The sequence below is a fragment of the Chenopodium quinoa genome, unplaced genomic scaffold, assembly GCF_001683475.1.
Source record: "Chenopodium quinoa cultivar QQ74 unplaced genomic scaffold, ASM168347v1, whole genome shotgun sequence".
Taxonomy (NCBI): domain Eukaryota; kingdom Viridiplantae; phylum Streptophyta; class Magnoliopsida; order Caryophyllales; family Amaranthaceae; genus Chenopodium; species Chenopodium quinoa.
In genome coordinates this window covers 1,831,265-1,844,466 of record NW_018743987.1, presented here as the reverse complement: position 1 = coordinate 1,844,466, position 13,202 = coordinate 1,831,265, and the positions used below count along the sequence as shown (strand labels likewise).

The 13,202-nt window shown below is 35.8% G+C and overlaps 1 protein-coding gene across 1 annotated transcript; it reads right to left on the bottom strand.

Annotated features, from left to right (window-relative positions):
• Positions 1-7,982: 7,982 nt before the first annotated feature.
• LOC110690191 lies at positions 7,983-11,429 on the bottom strand. Its single transcript, XM_021867025.1, has 9 exons — positions 11,025-11,429; positions 10,510-10,777; positions 10,292-10,394; positions 10,074-10,201; positions 9,916-9,994; positions 9,733-9,844; positions 9,444-9,621; positions 9,229-9,349; positions 7,983-8,956 (listed from the first exon to the last, which is right to left on the bottom strand). The coding sequence occupies exons 4-8, from the start codon at positions 10,186-10,188 to the stop codon at positions 9,237-9,239; spliced, it is 597 nt and encodes a 198-aa protein (XP_021722717.1). The 5' UTR covers positions 10,189-10,201; positions 10,292-10,394; positions 10,510-10,777; positions 11,025-11,429; the 3' UTR covers positions 7,983-8,956; positions 9,229-9,236.
• Positions 11,430-13,202: the final 1,773 nt, after the last annotated feature.

Here is a 13,202-nt window from a genome sequence, read left to right as displayed (position 1 = left end):
TGTCATGGAGCAAGGCAGTCGCTGCTCGTTGGTAAGTAGTTGTAGACACCCATTTGTGTCTCCTCAAAACCAAACCCGGTGATGAGTACCTTTCGCGTCGAATCATAATCGGATGAAGCGAAAGTGTGAAAAGTCTAGTGATGAGGATGTTTTTATTAAAATATCTCTTCTTTCCGTTTTTGAAAATATTTCTTTTCTTACCTTATTTATGAAAAACGTGCATTTTAGTTTAGTTTGGTCCATGATATGGGTCCCATAATGGTGTATTTGGATGGGGATTGAAAAGACCTTTCCAACGATATATTATAAGCCCAATTCCGATGAATAATGAGGAAATTATGGCCAAAATACTAAACTGGGTCCAAACCGGATCTTACCTACGACCCAATGATCATGTGGAGGGTCCAAAGGTCTAATCATATTCCTAAGCTAATTAGTATTAATTAGAACCTTCTATAAGTTTTTAAAAGATCTTAATTATCTTTTTTGAAAAGATAAGATAAAAGAATATGAGTTAAATAAAAACTTTCCTTTTAAAAACTTTCCTTTTCTTAAATCCTAATTCTATTCGAATTTAAAGATGTTCAAAGACAGTCTGATATTATTTTCGTGCCTCATAATATTTATCCAAATTTTATATGGTTGGATAGATCTTGAAATTATATTTCCAATGATATATTATAATATTAAATCCGAACTATAACGAAAAAGAAATGAATGAGATACAAAACTCTATCCAAAACTGACACCGTCCCACTATTTCGACCATATCTTTTTATCTACAAAAGATATTAATCGGATTCTAATTGGGTTGGAAAGTAGACTTCAAGATATTTCCATTGACATATTATATTTTTTATTTGGACTTATGGATCAAAAGATATGATAAAAACAAAATCCGCAAAAACTGTTGTCCGTCGATTTTTATTTCGATTTGAATTCGGATTCTTTTCTTATTCTTCAACTCTCTTTTTTCTCTATAAATAGAGGTCATATTTCTCCTTTTTCAATAATCAATTCTCATCAAGAATTTCTTGATTCTCTCTCTCTCTCTCTTTCTAGCCTAGCCTTTTACAAACACAATTTCTCATACATTAGCACGAGACACACCTAGCCAAGTTTGAAGTTGCTTTCGCCCTAGATGTGAAAGGTTTTAATTTATGAGGGTTTGATCTCAAATCTCTCTTTCAATTATTATTTAATTTAATTGTTTGATTATTATTTTCCTTGAAGTTACTAACGTGTGTATTTTGTTATTAAAAAGAGATATGAGACATCCAAGTAAGTGCTTTTAATTGATTTTATTGTTATTATGATATAGAAATCATGTCTTGGTTGTTTTTATGATTCCTAGTATCATGTTAGGATTTTTTCTTAATTTGATGTTTTGAATGACAACAATGATTCCTAGTATTATGTTTAGGGAAAAGGTTATAATATCAAATATGCTTATTATGATGCTTCTTATATTCTTTCCTAATATTCATGTTAGTATCATGTTAAGGCTAAAGCTTTAATTTTTATTGTTTAGTGACATGCTAGGATTTATTATTAATCTTGTTGGTATCATGCCTAGGATCTTGCTATTAATATTATGCTTTAACATGATTGTTTTAATCATGATTATTTTAATTATTTTTATTACTAGTCGTTGGAGCACGCGCGTTGCGCGTGCCCCCCCGACATTTAGATAAGGAAGCCTCGTTGAATTGTTATTGGGGTTATATATGCACCGATGTTCAAGTCACGTAAAGCTAAGGGCAACTTATAAATATGTTTTAACTACGAGCTTTGTGTTTAGTTTGCACGGGGTGCAACGTTCTTATTATCTTAGTGATGGATGTATACTGATACTGTAAACGATCAGTGATTGCTAGTAATTGTAAGGGTTAAGAAATCTGTCTTTGCTTAAGAAATGGTGGTAAACTATTATAAATGGGTCTCAGATGTGTGCACCCTTGATGCCTTATTGAAATGCAACTAAGCAAATGATGTATTATAAGACGACATAATGATAACTGGTATATATTGTATATACAAGGACATGTATGAAAAAGGAAGTTCTATACTTGAATTCTTCTAGAGTTCTAGTGGTAGGATATGTAAATTTGTAGACGGCCGTATTTGGAAAGTCATTGTGTGTGTTTTTTTGGTAAGATTCTGTTGTAATTGGTTTATGTATTTTTGAGTGGTCCATCCTGTTGTTTTGTTCTGCCTTCTATTTTCTATCTATTTCTCTTTTTTTTCGAAGTTTAAATTCTTGTGAGGCTGAGTGTTTAGTTTTTGCCTAAGACAATGGGGAGTACCGATAGCACAGCAACCTCCGAAAAAGCATTTACACCACCAACGTGGCGACTGAATCCGGCGCAATCAAAGGCAGAAAATATTGCACGCTTTCGGTTGTACGTTAGAGATGTGACGCAACAGATGAATAGGCATCTAGAATTGCTGCAGAAAAAGACGCTGAAGGTTGGGCCGTTAAAAGAAAAAGGCAATAAAACAAAAAGAGAAGCCGAGAGGGATGGCTGTGGAGAATGGCCTGTTATTGTTGTTGAATCAGACAGCGATGAAAGGAAACCAAACCTAATACAAAGAAGGTGAGACCAAGGAACGCAAAGAGACAGATGAAGAAAAGGAAAGTGAACGCGACTAATTGCATTCTGTTTGTTTTTAAAGGGGGGTTTTTAGGGTTTGGCTGTCGTTTACTTGCCTGTTTTTTAGGTGGTAGTTTATGGTTGGAAGCTATTTAGTAATGGTAGAATTTAATTGGTAGGTTGTGTTTTCTTGGAATATCTACTGTAATCAGTAAAACAAGCTAGGGTGTAATTACAATGAAATCAAGTTCTATTTTCTGAAGAATGGATGATGTTTATTATATAATTTGTGCTTTTGTAGATTCTGAATGGCAATTTGAAATGTATATGTGGTATAAATGGCTTATATAGTAACATCGTAGCAGTGTAGAAATTGTAACTATAAATATACACGATTTGATCCTGCCATGAGCTGAAGCTAATGAGCCTGCACTGTGCGAGATATATGGCATACTATACAGGCATTAATCTATTATAAAGAATAATTTGGTTAACTATTCGGTATATTATTGCACAACACTTGAGAGCATCGTGTTTATTGGAATACCTCAGAAATTTAGTCCTTAGGAATGTGAAGACTGCATGTGTGCTTATTGGCCTTTGTTAGACTAATGTACCAGCATATAAAGAGAATCTATAACAGGAGAAGCTATCTTTCTGCATGGTAATTATCTTGGTTAGGGTGTCTATAGTGCTGTAACATCTAATACCTGACTGAGTCTCAGTGTGTCTAATGTCTATAGACACTCACATGGCTACAGTTAGTGTGAAGCTTGTGACTATTATTTACTATGTTTTGCTGGGGTGTTTGTGTATAAAAGGCACTCAGATTTGCAGTGAGAGATAGTGTTCTTCTATAATAATGGTATGTTTGCTAAGTTTAGCAGTGGAAGATATCTGTTTTACTACTGAAATTGTAAAATTTACTTATATTTGTATTTGTTGTGCTGTTTTTGTGCAGGCAACCGATAATGCAATAATGAAATGGGTTCTGAGCATTGATCAGCAACATCAGAAATTAGTAGTATGGGGTTCTGTCCATAGCAATTTGGTTTTCAGTCACCTGTGCTTAGTTCACTACTAATCGTTTTAGTGCATGTGTATTTTTTTTTCAGGAAATTCCTAGTCGGTATCATCAATTTCTAGCATATCAGGGTGAAGCAGTCACCATTTATCGGGGTGCTGAAGGTCTGTCTTGGTCTGTGACTATTCAGAAGGGTGTGAACGCTAGCGAAGTTAGTTGCATGTATATGGATGAAGGCTGGAAAAACTTCATCGAAAATAATGATGTAGAAGTTGGAGACACGCTAATAATGTATTTTAAAGGCAATAGTGTGATTCACACCAGAATATACGCCTCCCATGGTAAAGAAAAGACACATTTAGGTACGTCGATACCATGAATTGCTACAGAAGAAAGAGCACTTCCACTAAGTAGGTTGGAGCTTGAAGTTCATCTAAGGCGGCTGATGCAGCAAAGAACCTCTTATCCATCATTTGAAGCTATAGTTTGTGCTCCATACGTCAAAGAAGGAACTCTTGTATGTGTCACAGTATAGTCTATATTTTTTCTGTGTTCATGGTTTACGTGTTCATGTTCTATTGTTTTGCAGTTGTTGATATATGAAAATGGTCTGTGAGGGCTAATTTCTTTAAATGATAATCTGTACAGGTTGTCCCTGCATCGTTTGCAAGCACTTATTTTCAGCATATGCAGCCAAGTACTGTTGTTCTCATTCGTCACAGACTTAGACAGTGGTGTGCCGAGCTGCATATTGCTCGACAGGGGAATGTAATAACAGGTTGTTCCCTGAGAAACGGTGTCAGGCTGTTCTATGAGGATGAGCGCATTATTAGTGGCGTAGGTGCATTAGTAGTTGTTTGGGTCCAATTTAGTCAAAATTGGGCCTAAGCACTAAATGATCCAATTAAAAGCCCAAGGTCAAGGTTCAACTCTCCAATTGTGCAAAAGTCAAAGGTCAGCCCACAAAGCAAGCCAATTGGGCTAAAGCCCAACCTCTCCATGTATGATGAGGTATAAAAGCCATCATATTGACACATTCACGGATGCAGGTTCATATTCACGTTCATATTCATATTCTAATTCATATGCTCATTCTTACATTCGGATATATTCCACAAAAGCCTCAAGCTACAAACTCTCTTGCATAGTGTCTTCCTTTTACACATTGTACTGACTTTAGCATCGGAGGGGCCTTCCTCGGCAACACCCCCGAGGCTAGTTTACGTGTGTTTACTGTGCAGGAAACCTTCGGCCCGACATAACTTGGACCGAATCCAGTCTTCTCCACTTCAGCGGACCTTCGGCAAGGTCCCATTGTTTTCACCCGAAACAGTAGTCTATCGTGAAGGATATCCTCTCCTATTCGAATTTCAGCTAGCACCACGCTAACAATGGTAGATTATTCGGTCATTTATTTCTGAAACACCTGTGGTTTTCATGGAAGTAGTACTTTTAAAAGGCTTATGTGTATGCTTGTGTTGTAACACTAATTTGATTACTATGTAAAAGTAAGGTGTATGTGTTTCTAATCTATTGTTTACTGTTATTCTATTGTAGGTTTTCTTATAACATATATTCTTCAATTTGTGAGTTGCATATAGGGTATCCTCTAAAGTTAGATTGCAACCTTGGTGGTTTGCCCAGATCCTGATAGTAGCTGTTGTTTTTATATATCTGACCAAATTAACTATGAGTTGAAAGTAGTTAGTTTTATTCTTGGTTGTTATCCGTGCTGTTAATAAGAAGAGTATTTAAGCATCTTGTGTCTTGTCACTGTAAAGGACACTTAGCAGACTATATAGTGAGGGAATCCTCTTTTGGAAAAGTGACAAAGGGTGGGTATGGATGAAAGGCAGTACTGCAGGCCTTATTTGGGTAAGTGTATGCAAGTATAAATAAGTGATATTAATATTCCCTACCTAAGAACTGTCTGATATCCAACTATTACTGTATTGACTACTTTCAAAGAAGTTAAAAAGGCTTCAGAAGCATAGAGATATAGAATCTTAAATCTCAGTTACTTTCTCAAGGGAAATGATGATATTAATGACCCTTTATTTTCTCATTAATATATACAAGTGTAGCCGCTTTAAGGTTATATTTTTTTTCTATATATAGTACTACTTTGTATCAGGTAGCAAGTACATAGGAACTCTGTGGGTTTCTGCAGGAATTAATGTGCAGCTGTTATAGAGAATAAGTGTCTTGCAAAAAAAAAAAAAGGTAGATTTTCCAATTGTGTTTACAGTTCCGTATGAAAATGATACTGAGCAACATGAGAAGCTGGTATGAAACTATCAACACTGTCTTTGTTGATGTATAATGTGGATCTATTGCACAAATTGTTTAGTTTTTATGTGTGACTTTATTTCTGGTGTTTTCTGGTGTGCATGTAGCGCATGCTTTGTTTAGTTTTTATGTGTGGCTATTACCTTGTCTTGTATTTCTAATGCGTAAAAAGTATCACATGTGCAGCGTATCCCTGATGGTTTCAGCGATGTGTTAGACGATGGCTTCTTTAGTATTCAGGTATTCATGGCTGGCTGGCTGTCAAAAATGCTGGTACGTTACTTCAGTCCACGAAGAATGTGGCAATGGCTGGGGTATGTATCTTGATGCAGGGTGGAATGATTTTGTTGAAGATAATGGGATAGAAGTAGGTGATGTCCTAACCTTCACTTATTTAGGAGATAGTTCGTTCACAGTCCGAATTCAGACTGGTAAGAAAGGAAAGAACATAGAAAGGAAAAAGCATTCTGAGGCCTCAGGCAGTTTTTATAAAAAACGTGGGCGGAAGCCAGCCGTTGAAGGGTCTTCAGCTAAAATGATTGAGACCAATGCTTGGCTCACTGAACTTGCCGCTACCTGTCATGAAGACTATTTCTTTTTCATCTTTTCAGCTGCATACATTGAGCAAGGAGTTATAGTATGCTTTTCATCTACTCTACTGTAGCTTGTAGAATATGTATTTCTTGTCTCTATTCTTGCTAATATTATTTTGTGTGCTGTGGTATTTTGGCAGAATGTTCCGCTGAATTTTGCTAACAGCATTTTCAAAATTTCCCTAGCACAACTGATATTATTCTGCAGAACTTTGATAGACAATTTAGCGCTCAGTTGAAGGTCGCAAAGGCTGGGAATACGATTATTCAGTGCTCAATAAAAAATGGCGTAAAGAAATTTGTTGATCATTACAATGTCCAAGTAGATGAAGGGTTGTTGATTAAATTCAGAGAAGGAAATCCTATAGTTTTTGATATTGATCTAGTGCTAGTGTAATAGGCTGACTCATTTGTGTTTTTAGAATGTTATGCTCTTAGGATTGTGTGTTCTTTCTTTGCTTGTATTCTATTGAGAGATTAATAAGGATAGTAGATTTGTTTTTGGATGAATTATTTCCCTATGTAATGTAATGCTATTAAACAGAGTTTAGGTTCTGTTTTTTGGAAATAATATGATATGACTTCTACTGCATTTCCTTTCCCTTAATTTTTGCTATTCTCTGTTATCGTAATTTCATATTCACCATTAATATCTAATTTGCCTGTAGGTATCTTGCATTGTAATCTAGACATGGTTAGCCAGTTAATTATCTGAGACCTCAGCAATTTTCTAAACATATTATGGACTTAGTTTTAAAATATTCAGCAGACAAAGTACAGGAGAAGTAAATAGAACACTTCTGAGAATTAAGCTTACATGGATATTTTACATACCAGGGTTCCTATACAGATAGTGCTGTCTGTCGAGCTGTAGCTGTTTTTTTTTAATACTTCTTTACAGTTTTGAGCACGGTAGAAGTCGAAGAACACATAGAATGGAAGATGTCAACTGTATGATTGTGAAAAACGATACCATTTAGGATTCTGAGTTAGGAACAGTTTGCATCTTTAGAAGCAGTGAAAACTATAATGTTAAATGAGACTTAAGTCATTAATCATTCTGTCTGTCATTAGCCTCCAGACAGTGGGATTCACAGGTAAACCAAAATAATGTGATAAGATTAGTTGGAGAATTACCATTCTTCATGTTTTATTGAAAAGTATTCAAATGTAGGTGAGAGTTGGTGGCTATTCTTCTTTTCTACCTTGATTTCTACTGGAGAATAAGGGCCACCATGCAACAGAAGGCAGCAAACAAGCGGCGAAAGGTAAGGAGTTGAAGCAACCCCCAAAAAAAGGCACAATTGTTAGACCTACACGAAATAGACTGGAACTCAGAAACTGCATCTAGGTTAGAAAGTGTAATGTACATATTATTCTGCTATTTTAAAAGGCTACAGATGAAATGCTGAGTAAAGCTTGATAGAAAGGACTTATAATAATGAAGGTTATATTATAGATAGGTATCCTGATTTAAGGATACAAGCTAATACATCATACTGATTCTGCTAGTACTATGTACATTATAAAAGGCTTAAGTTCTACTTAACTGGGTGTCTAAGACACAAGTGCAGATTAACTGCTATTACAAAAGCTTTCTGCTGTGCATATACTTGATGTTTATAGAGAACATACGATGTCCAAAATGTTCTTGCTAAACATCCAAAAGATATCTTAACCTTAGCAAAGTACTATACTATGGTACTTGATTCATTCTAACACTTAAACAACAAAAGGAGTTAAATACTTATACTTTTGAAATCTGCTTCATATGCAAGTTAGTAAGGAGATTTCGAGCTGCTTCTTTGTTTCCTAATTTTCTTTCTCTGCACTCTCTCTGAAAAGAGCTGTTCGGAGTTTCTTCCTTGGAGCCTCGTCTGTATCACTCAAGTCTTGTGTATCATCAGCAGGCATTGGCTCTTTGTTCTTAGCCTTGCTACGAGCACGAGCAAGAGTGGCCCATGTAGGAAGCTTTGTCACTGGTGCCGGTGCTTCAGAGATTGTAATACCCTTAGCTGGTGGCTAAAACGGGACATCAAAACAATCTGTCTCGAATGCCTGGGAAGCTAGTCTAAACTCATGAAACTGAGCTAAATCAGCGAGAACCTCATCAGTTGTTTCCGTGTTCTCCTCACTGCAATCAGTATCGCCCTCTAAGCTAGGGCCAGCAGGTGCTTTACCCTGGTCCTTAACTGCGGCAGCTGGTGCAACCTCGCTTACGAGCAGTTGCTGTCCTGCAAGCCGTTTCCCAGCCGTAGAAGGGAATTGACCTCTGTTCAAATTCGAAGATGATGAAGCTGGCACTTGGACACTTTTCGTGCATCTTCAACATCAACAGATTTCAATGTCCATAATAGAACACTGTTTCTCGCTAGCTCCAGAGTTGGAGTTACTTGAATACAAAAAGGTTCAACTGATAGCCTCTCCTTAACAACCCTAAAAGCGTCCAAATTGCCCTACAATGTTCAGCAGCATGTATTAATAGCAAGTATATATTATGTAGAGGATGCATAATCAATTCCCTTTTTATGTAAAATAACAAGCCAATTAACAGAAGGAATTATAGGTAATAATGTACTATATTCTTTTCCCGTGCAGGATTTGTTTACCAATAAATTATATAATCAGTGTTGCATGTATATCAAGCTGAACTACTATACATAACCACATACGGAGTTTTACAAAAATGCAAGATGCCAGAAATCATAGCAGTGGCAGAATTCCCTACATTGATTTTCATATCCCAAATTTCAGCTGTTGTCCTTCGGAAAAGCTTCTCCGTATCATCATTAAACGTTGTAAATGACATTGTCCCACTGTCATCAGCAGCTTCGAACTTGAAAGTAACTCTGTAGCAGTACACATGTTAGTTTAGTAAAATATTAGTATATATTTTATAACTGTGAAGGGAAAAAAGAAACAAAGCTTCGGCTAAAAGTATACTTATGAGCAACAGTACTGTCTGCTTTCTTGCAAGAATGTAAGGGAAGCAAGTCCCAAGTGCAAGATGTGATCGTTTTCCACAGCCAAGACACCCTATGTATGCATTAACTCTCTGTAAGTTGGCCTCTGGTATTGTGACTCTGATCCAAGCTACCTCATCTGGTGTTGCATTAGCTGCCTGCATCAATGTTGCCAACAGGATAATACTAAGCAGGTATAATATTTGTCCTAAATGCTATATATCACGAGAATCTTTTTCCATTTATAATAAACTTAGTAAGTTAAGGACCTTCTTGCTTCTTAGCTCAGTTATTGTTATAATTTTCTTTTCAGCACTTGGATATCTGACATTGAGAATTCTTTCTTGCATGTCTTGCAGCACATGCTGATATAAGCTAACCCTGAAACAGAATAGGTAGCCTTAGTTAACTTGTTATTATATGCTTATAAAATATTCTTATGTAGCACCTACCATTCTCGAAGCATATCTGCCCGTGGTCCTTTAGGGTTCAGAATGATTCTGGTCGACATGGTTGTGTTCAGAGTGAATCCTGTTGCCAAGTATTAATAAGTTTATTCTCTGATGTTGAACGGCAGTTAGAAAACGTTAATTATCCTAAGTGATCTGACCTCTTGTGTGTCGGGTTTTGAGAGCAGTAAAGCCAACGACATTGAATTTTTCGGCCCAATTACTCATAGCATCACATGGTTTGCCTATGAGGTCATTCCACGCTGAAATAGTCATAGCATGGTCTTAGCTGATTTGCAAATGAGTACTTAGTGTTAGTAATATGCTTCAGCTGTTAGGTAAATGGTAAGATATGCAACCTTTTAGAAACTATATTTACCTTGTATCTGTAACAGAAATCTCTCGCACTGGACTATCCCAACCACGTGTATTAGGTATCAGACTTGGTGCCTCTTCAACAAACAGTACAACACCAACTATATCTGGTTTAGGACATAAGTAAAAAGTAAGTGCAATAGAATGCATGCATACAGTGTCATTTTTGAAAGTGCAAATAAAACCATAGATATGCGTAGACTGATAGATAATAAGCACTACCAAATCTTCCATTTGGATCAGGTGATCGTGGAATACTTGGCAGTGGCTGGTATTTTGGCTCAATCGGTCCACTTTCTGGATTTAAACGTTGAATAATAGTTTTTTGTCCGACTGTCATCTGGTATGGGAGTTCTTGTTCGTTGAATTTATACTGTTCTTCCACAGCTGTTATAGGGGCCTTGGATATTTCATATTGACCAGATGGTTTTAGAACATCCTCATACACTTCAATCTGGTCTCCAAACAGTGCACAGCGCATCTTGTTTTTCTGGAAAGATACATAACATACTCATTAAGGAGAGGAATACTTAGCAGAATTATACAACTTTATACAGGGAACAAAGGCATGCTTAAGTAAGTAGTCTACTTGTAACCATGCTCATTACAGTAGATATTCCAAAAAAACACAAGTTGTACATAACATACTGTATGTGCAGCAAGGAATCTACAGTGCTATAACTAGAAAATAAATGGTACATATGTTTCTACAATCTAAGCTTAGAAAATGTATATACCTTTTCATCCTCTAAGATGATTGTTTGAAAAACCACACTTGGCTTTTTAGGAGAAGGCTGAGCTCTTCCCTTTTTAGTGATAGTAACTTTAACTTTATAGTCCTTACTTTGAGTAGTGAGTTTATCTAGGTACACAGGTTCAAGTTTCATTCTTGGTGGTGTATTCATGATCTGCAATTCATGAAAATGGAAAATTGGTCAGGAGAAAAATCATAACAAGGCATATATATAGTGTACATGTAGATTTAAAAGCTGAACTTGTAATACTTCACAGAGTGTGAGAATGAGGTAGAATAAAAGGGCATGTAAAAAGAGTGGGAGATATACACACAGTGATCAGTGTAGTTTACAGTGATGGCATATATAATTGTTCTTGTTTTTCAATTAAGTAGTTATTTCTGTTTGAAATAGTATTTCATGAACAATATCTAAGGACAAATGATGCCAAAAAATGAACAAATATAATAGCTTCATAAACGCAGCAACATGAGATAGAGCATGAGCTGAAGTGACTGTACAAGAACAAAGAAAGAAACAGACAGCAGTATATACAAATACAAATTCATTCACTAGAAATAATTCTAGTATACCAAAAGAAGTAAAATAAGTACGAGGTATGCATATATCATAATGGAATTCTTATTTTGTTTTTTTTTTTAAAAAAAGGATAGCTAAGTATGTGGGTGATTGTTACAGCAGGTGATGTAAAGGCTACTATAAAAGGTACAGAGAAGAAGAAGAATATACAACAATCAAGGCTGAAAAGTAAGAGAATAATATGGTGCTTCAAAAGTCTCCAACCCATATGGTATTTATAGCAAAGGCTGGAAAGCAAAAGGATCTAGGTTTTTTGTTGTTTCAACAGTAACCGTTCCCAAACAGTAAACAACTTCCTTTCTTTTATTTGTTTACAGCTTGCAAGCACTAAAGATTAGTTTAGTATCTTTTCTTAAACTATAAGTAAAAAGATCCTAATTATTATGGCTATTATATGACAAGGCATATTTAAATGAAAGAAAAGTTTTCTTTTCTGTGGCTAAAACTAAAAGCAAGTACAGCTTCAAATATAATACTATTTTTCTTACTATGAATAGTTAGTTTGACTTGTACTTTCTAGTTGCTATCTCCAAGGTGAAATGTATATGCCTTTTAAACCGTAAAACTACTTTGCTATTCAGAAAATGTAGTGCTATTGTTATTTTATGGGCTACACTAACAAAGCCCATTTACATGTTATGTAATACAAAGCCCAAATTATAACCTCACAACAAAATCACAAGAAACACTTTTATTACCAACGAAAGTATTGCACGGTATACGTTAAATATACATTTGGCGTAGTAATTGCTAGACAAAGCCCAAATTATAACCTCCCAACAAAAGCACAAGAAACACTATTATTACCAACGGAAGTATTACACGGTATACGTTAAATATATATTAGGCGTAATAATTGGTAGTAAGTATGGATTAGCAAAAGCATGTTAAGCATAGACTTGATGCATAGTAGATATACGTTCCTACTAAACAAAGTATGTATAGCGAAGCATAACTTACCTTGTAGCATACATTTTCGCCGATAAATACATGCCTTCACTTGCTGATTCTGCTGCTTTCTGCAAGGTAAGCACAAACAAATTAAAGACTGGGATACAATCTCTATATATCTGAAGTAAGAGCAGCTTTCTATTAACAGCAGAATTATTCAATTAGGCATCACTTACTATGAATCTATTAGAACAAGCGCAGTGAAGAGCTTAGTACGATTAACTTCTGTCACTGAAGGTAGTAGGAATTCGAAGAGGGAATGACCAAAATGTGTGACCAACAACTGCAACCTATAAGCACTACCGTAACATCTCATAAGCATACAAGCATACACAGAGTCAGGGCAGGAAATGCCTAACCATAAGCTGAATAGTTATTTTTCTAAGCTATAATGCAGGGATTCCATCTATAACTCACAAAGCACATACTCTGAAGAACAGAAGCATAATCACAAAAAAAGGCATCCCTGATGTACTAAACCAGTACTGCAATTATAGTGCATTTATATACCTACAGTGTCCTCTGTAAAGGGAAATCGTTTGTGCATTTCGTGCAGCCTGCAATCACACCATAACACGTATCAGTAACACTATACCGTGCTCTAATATGTGAAGCGCAACAAAAGAATTT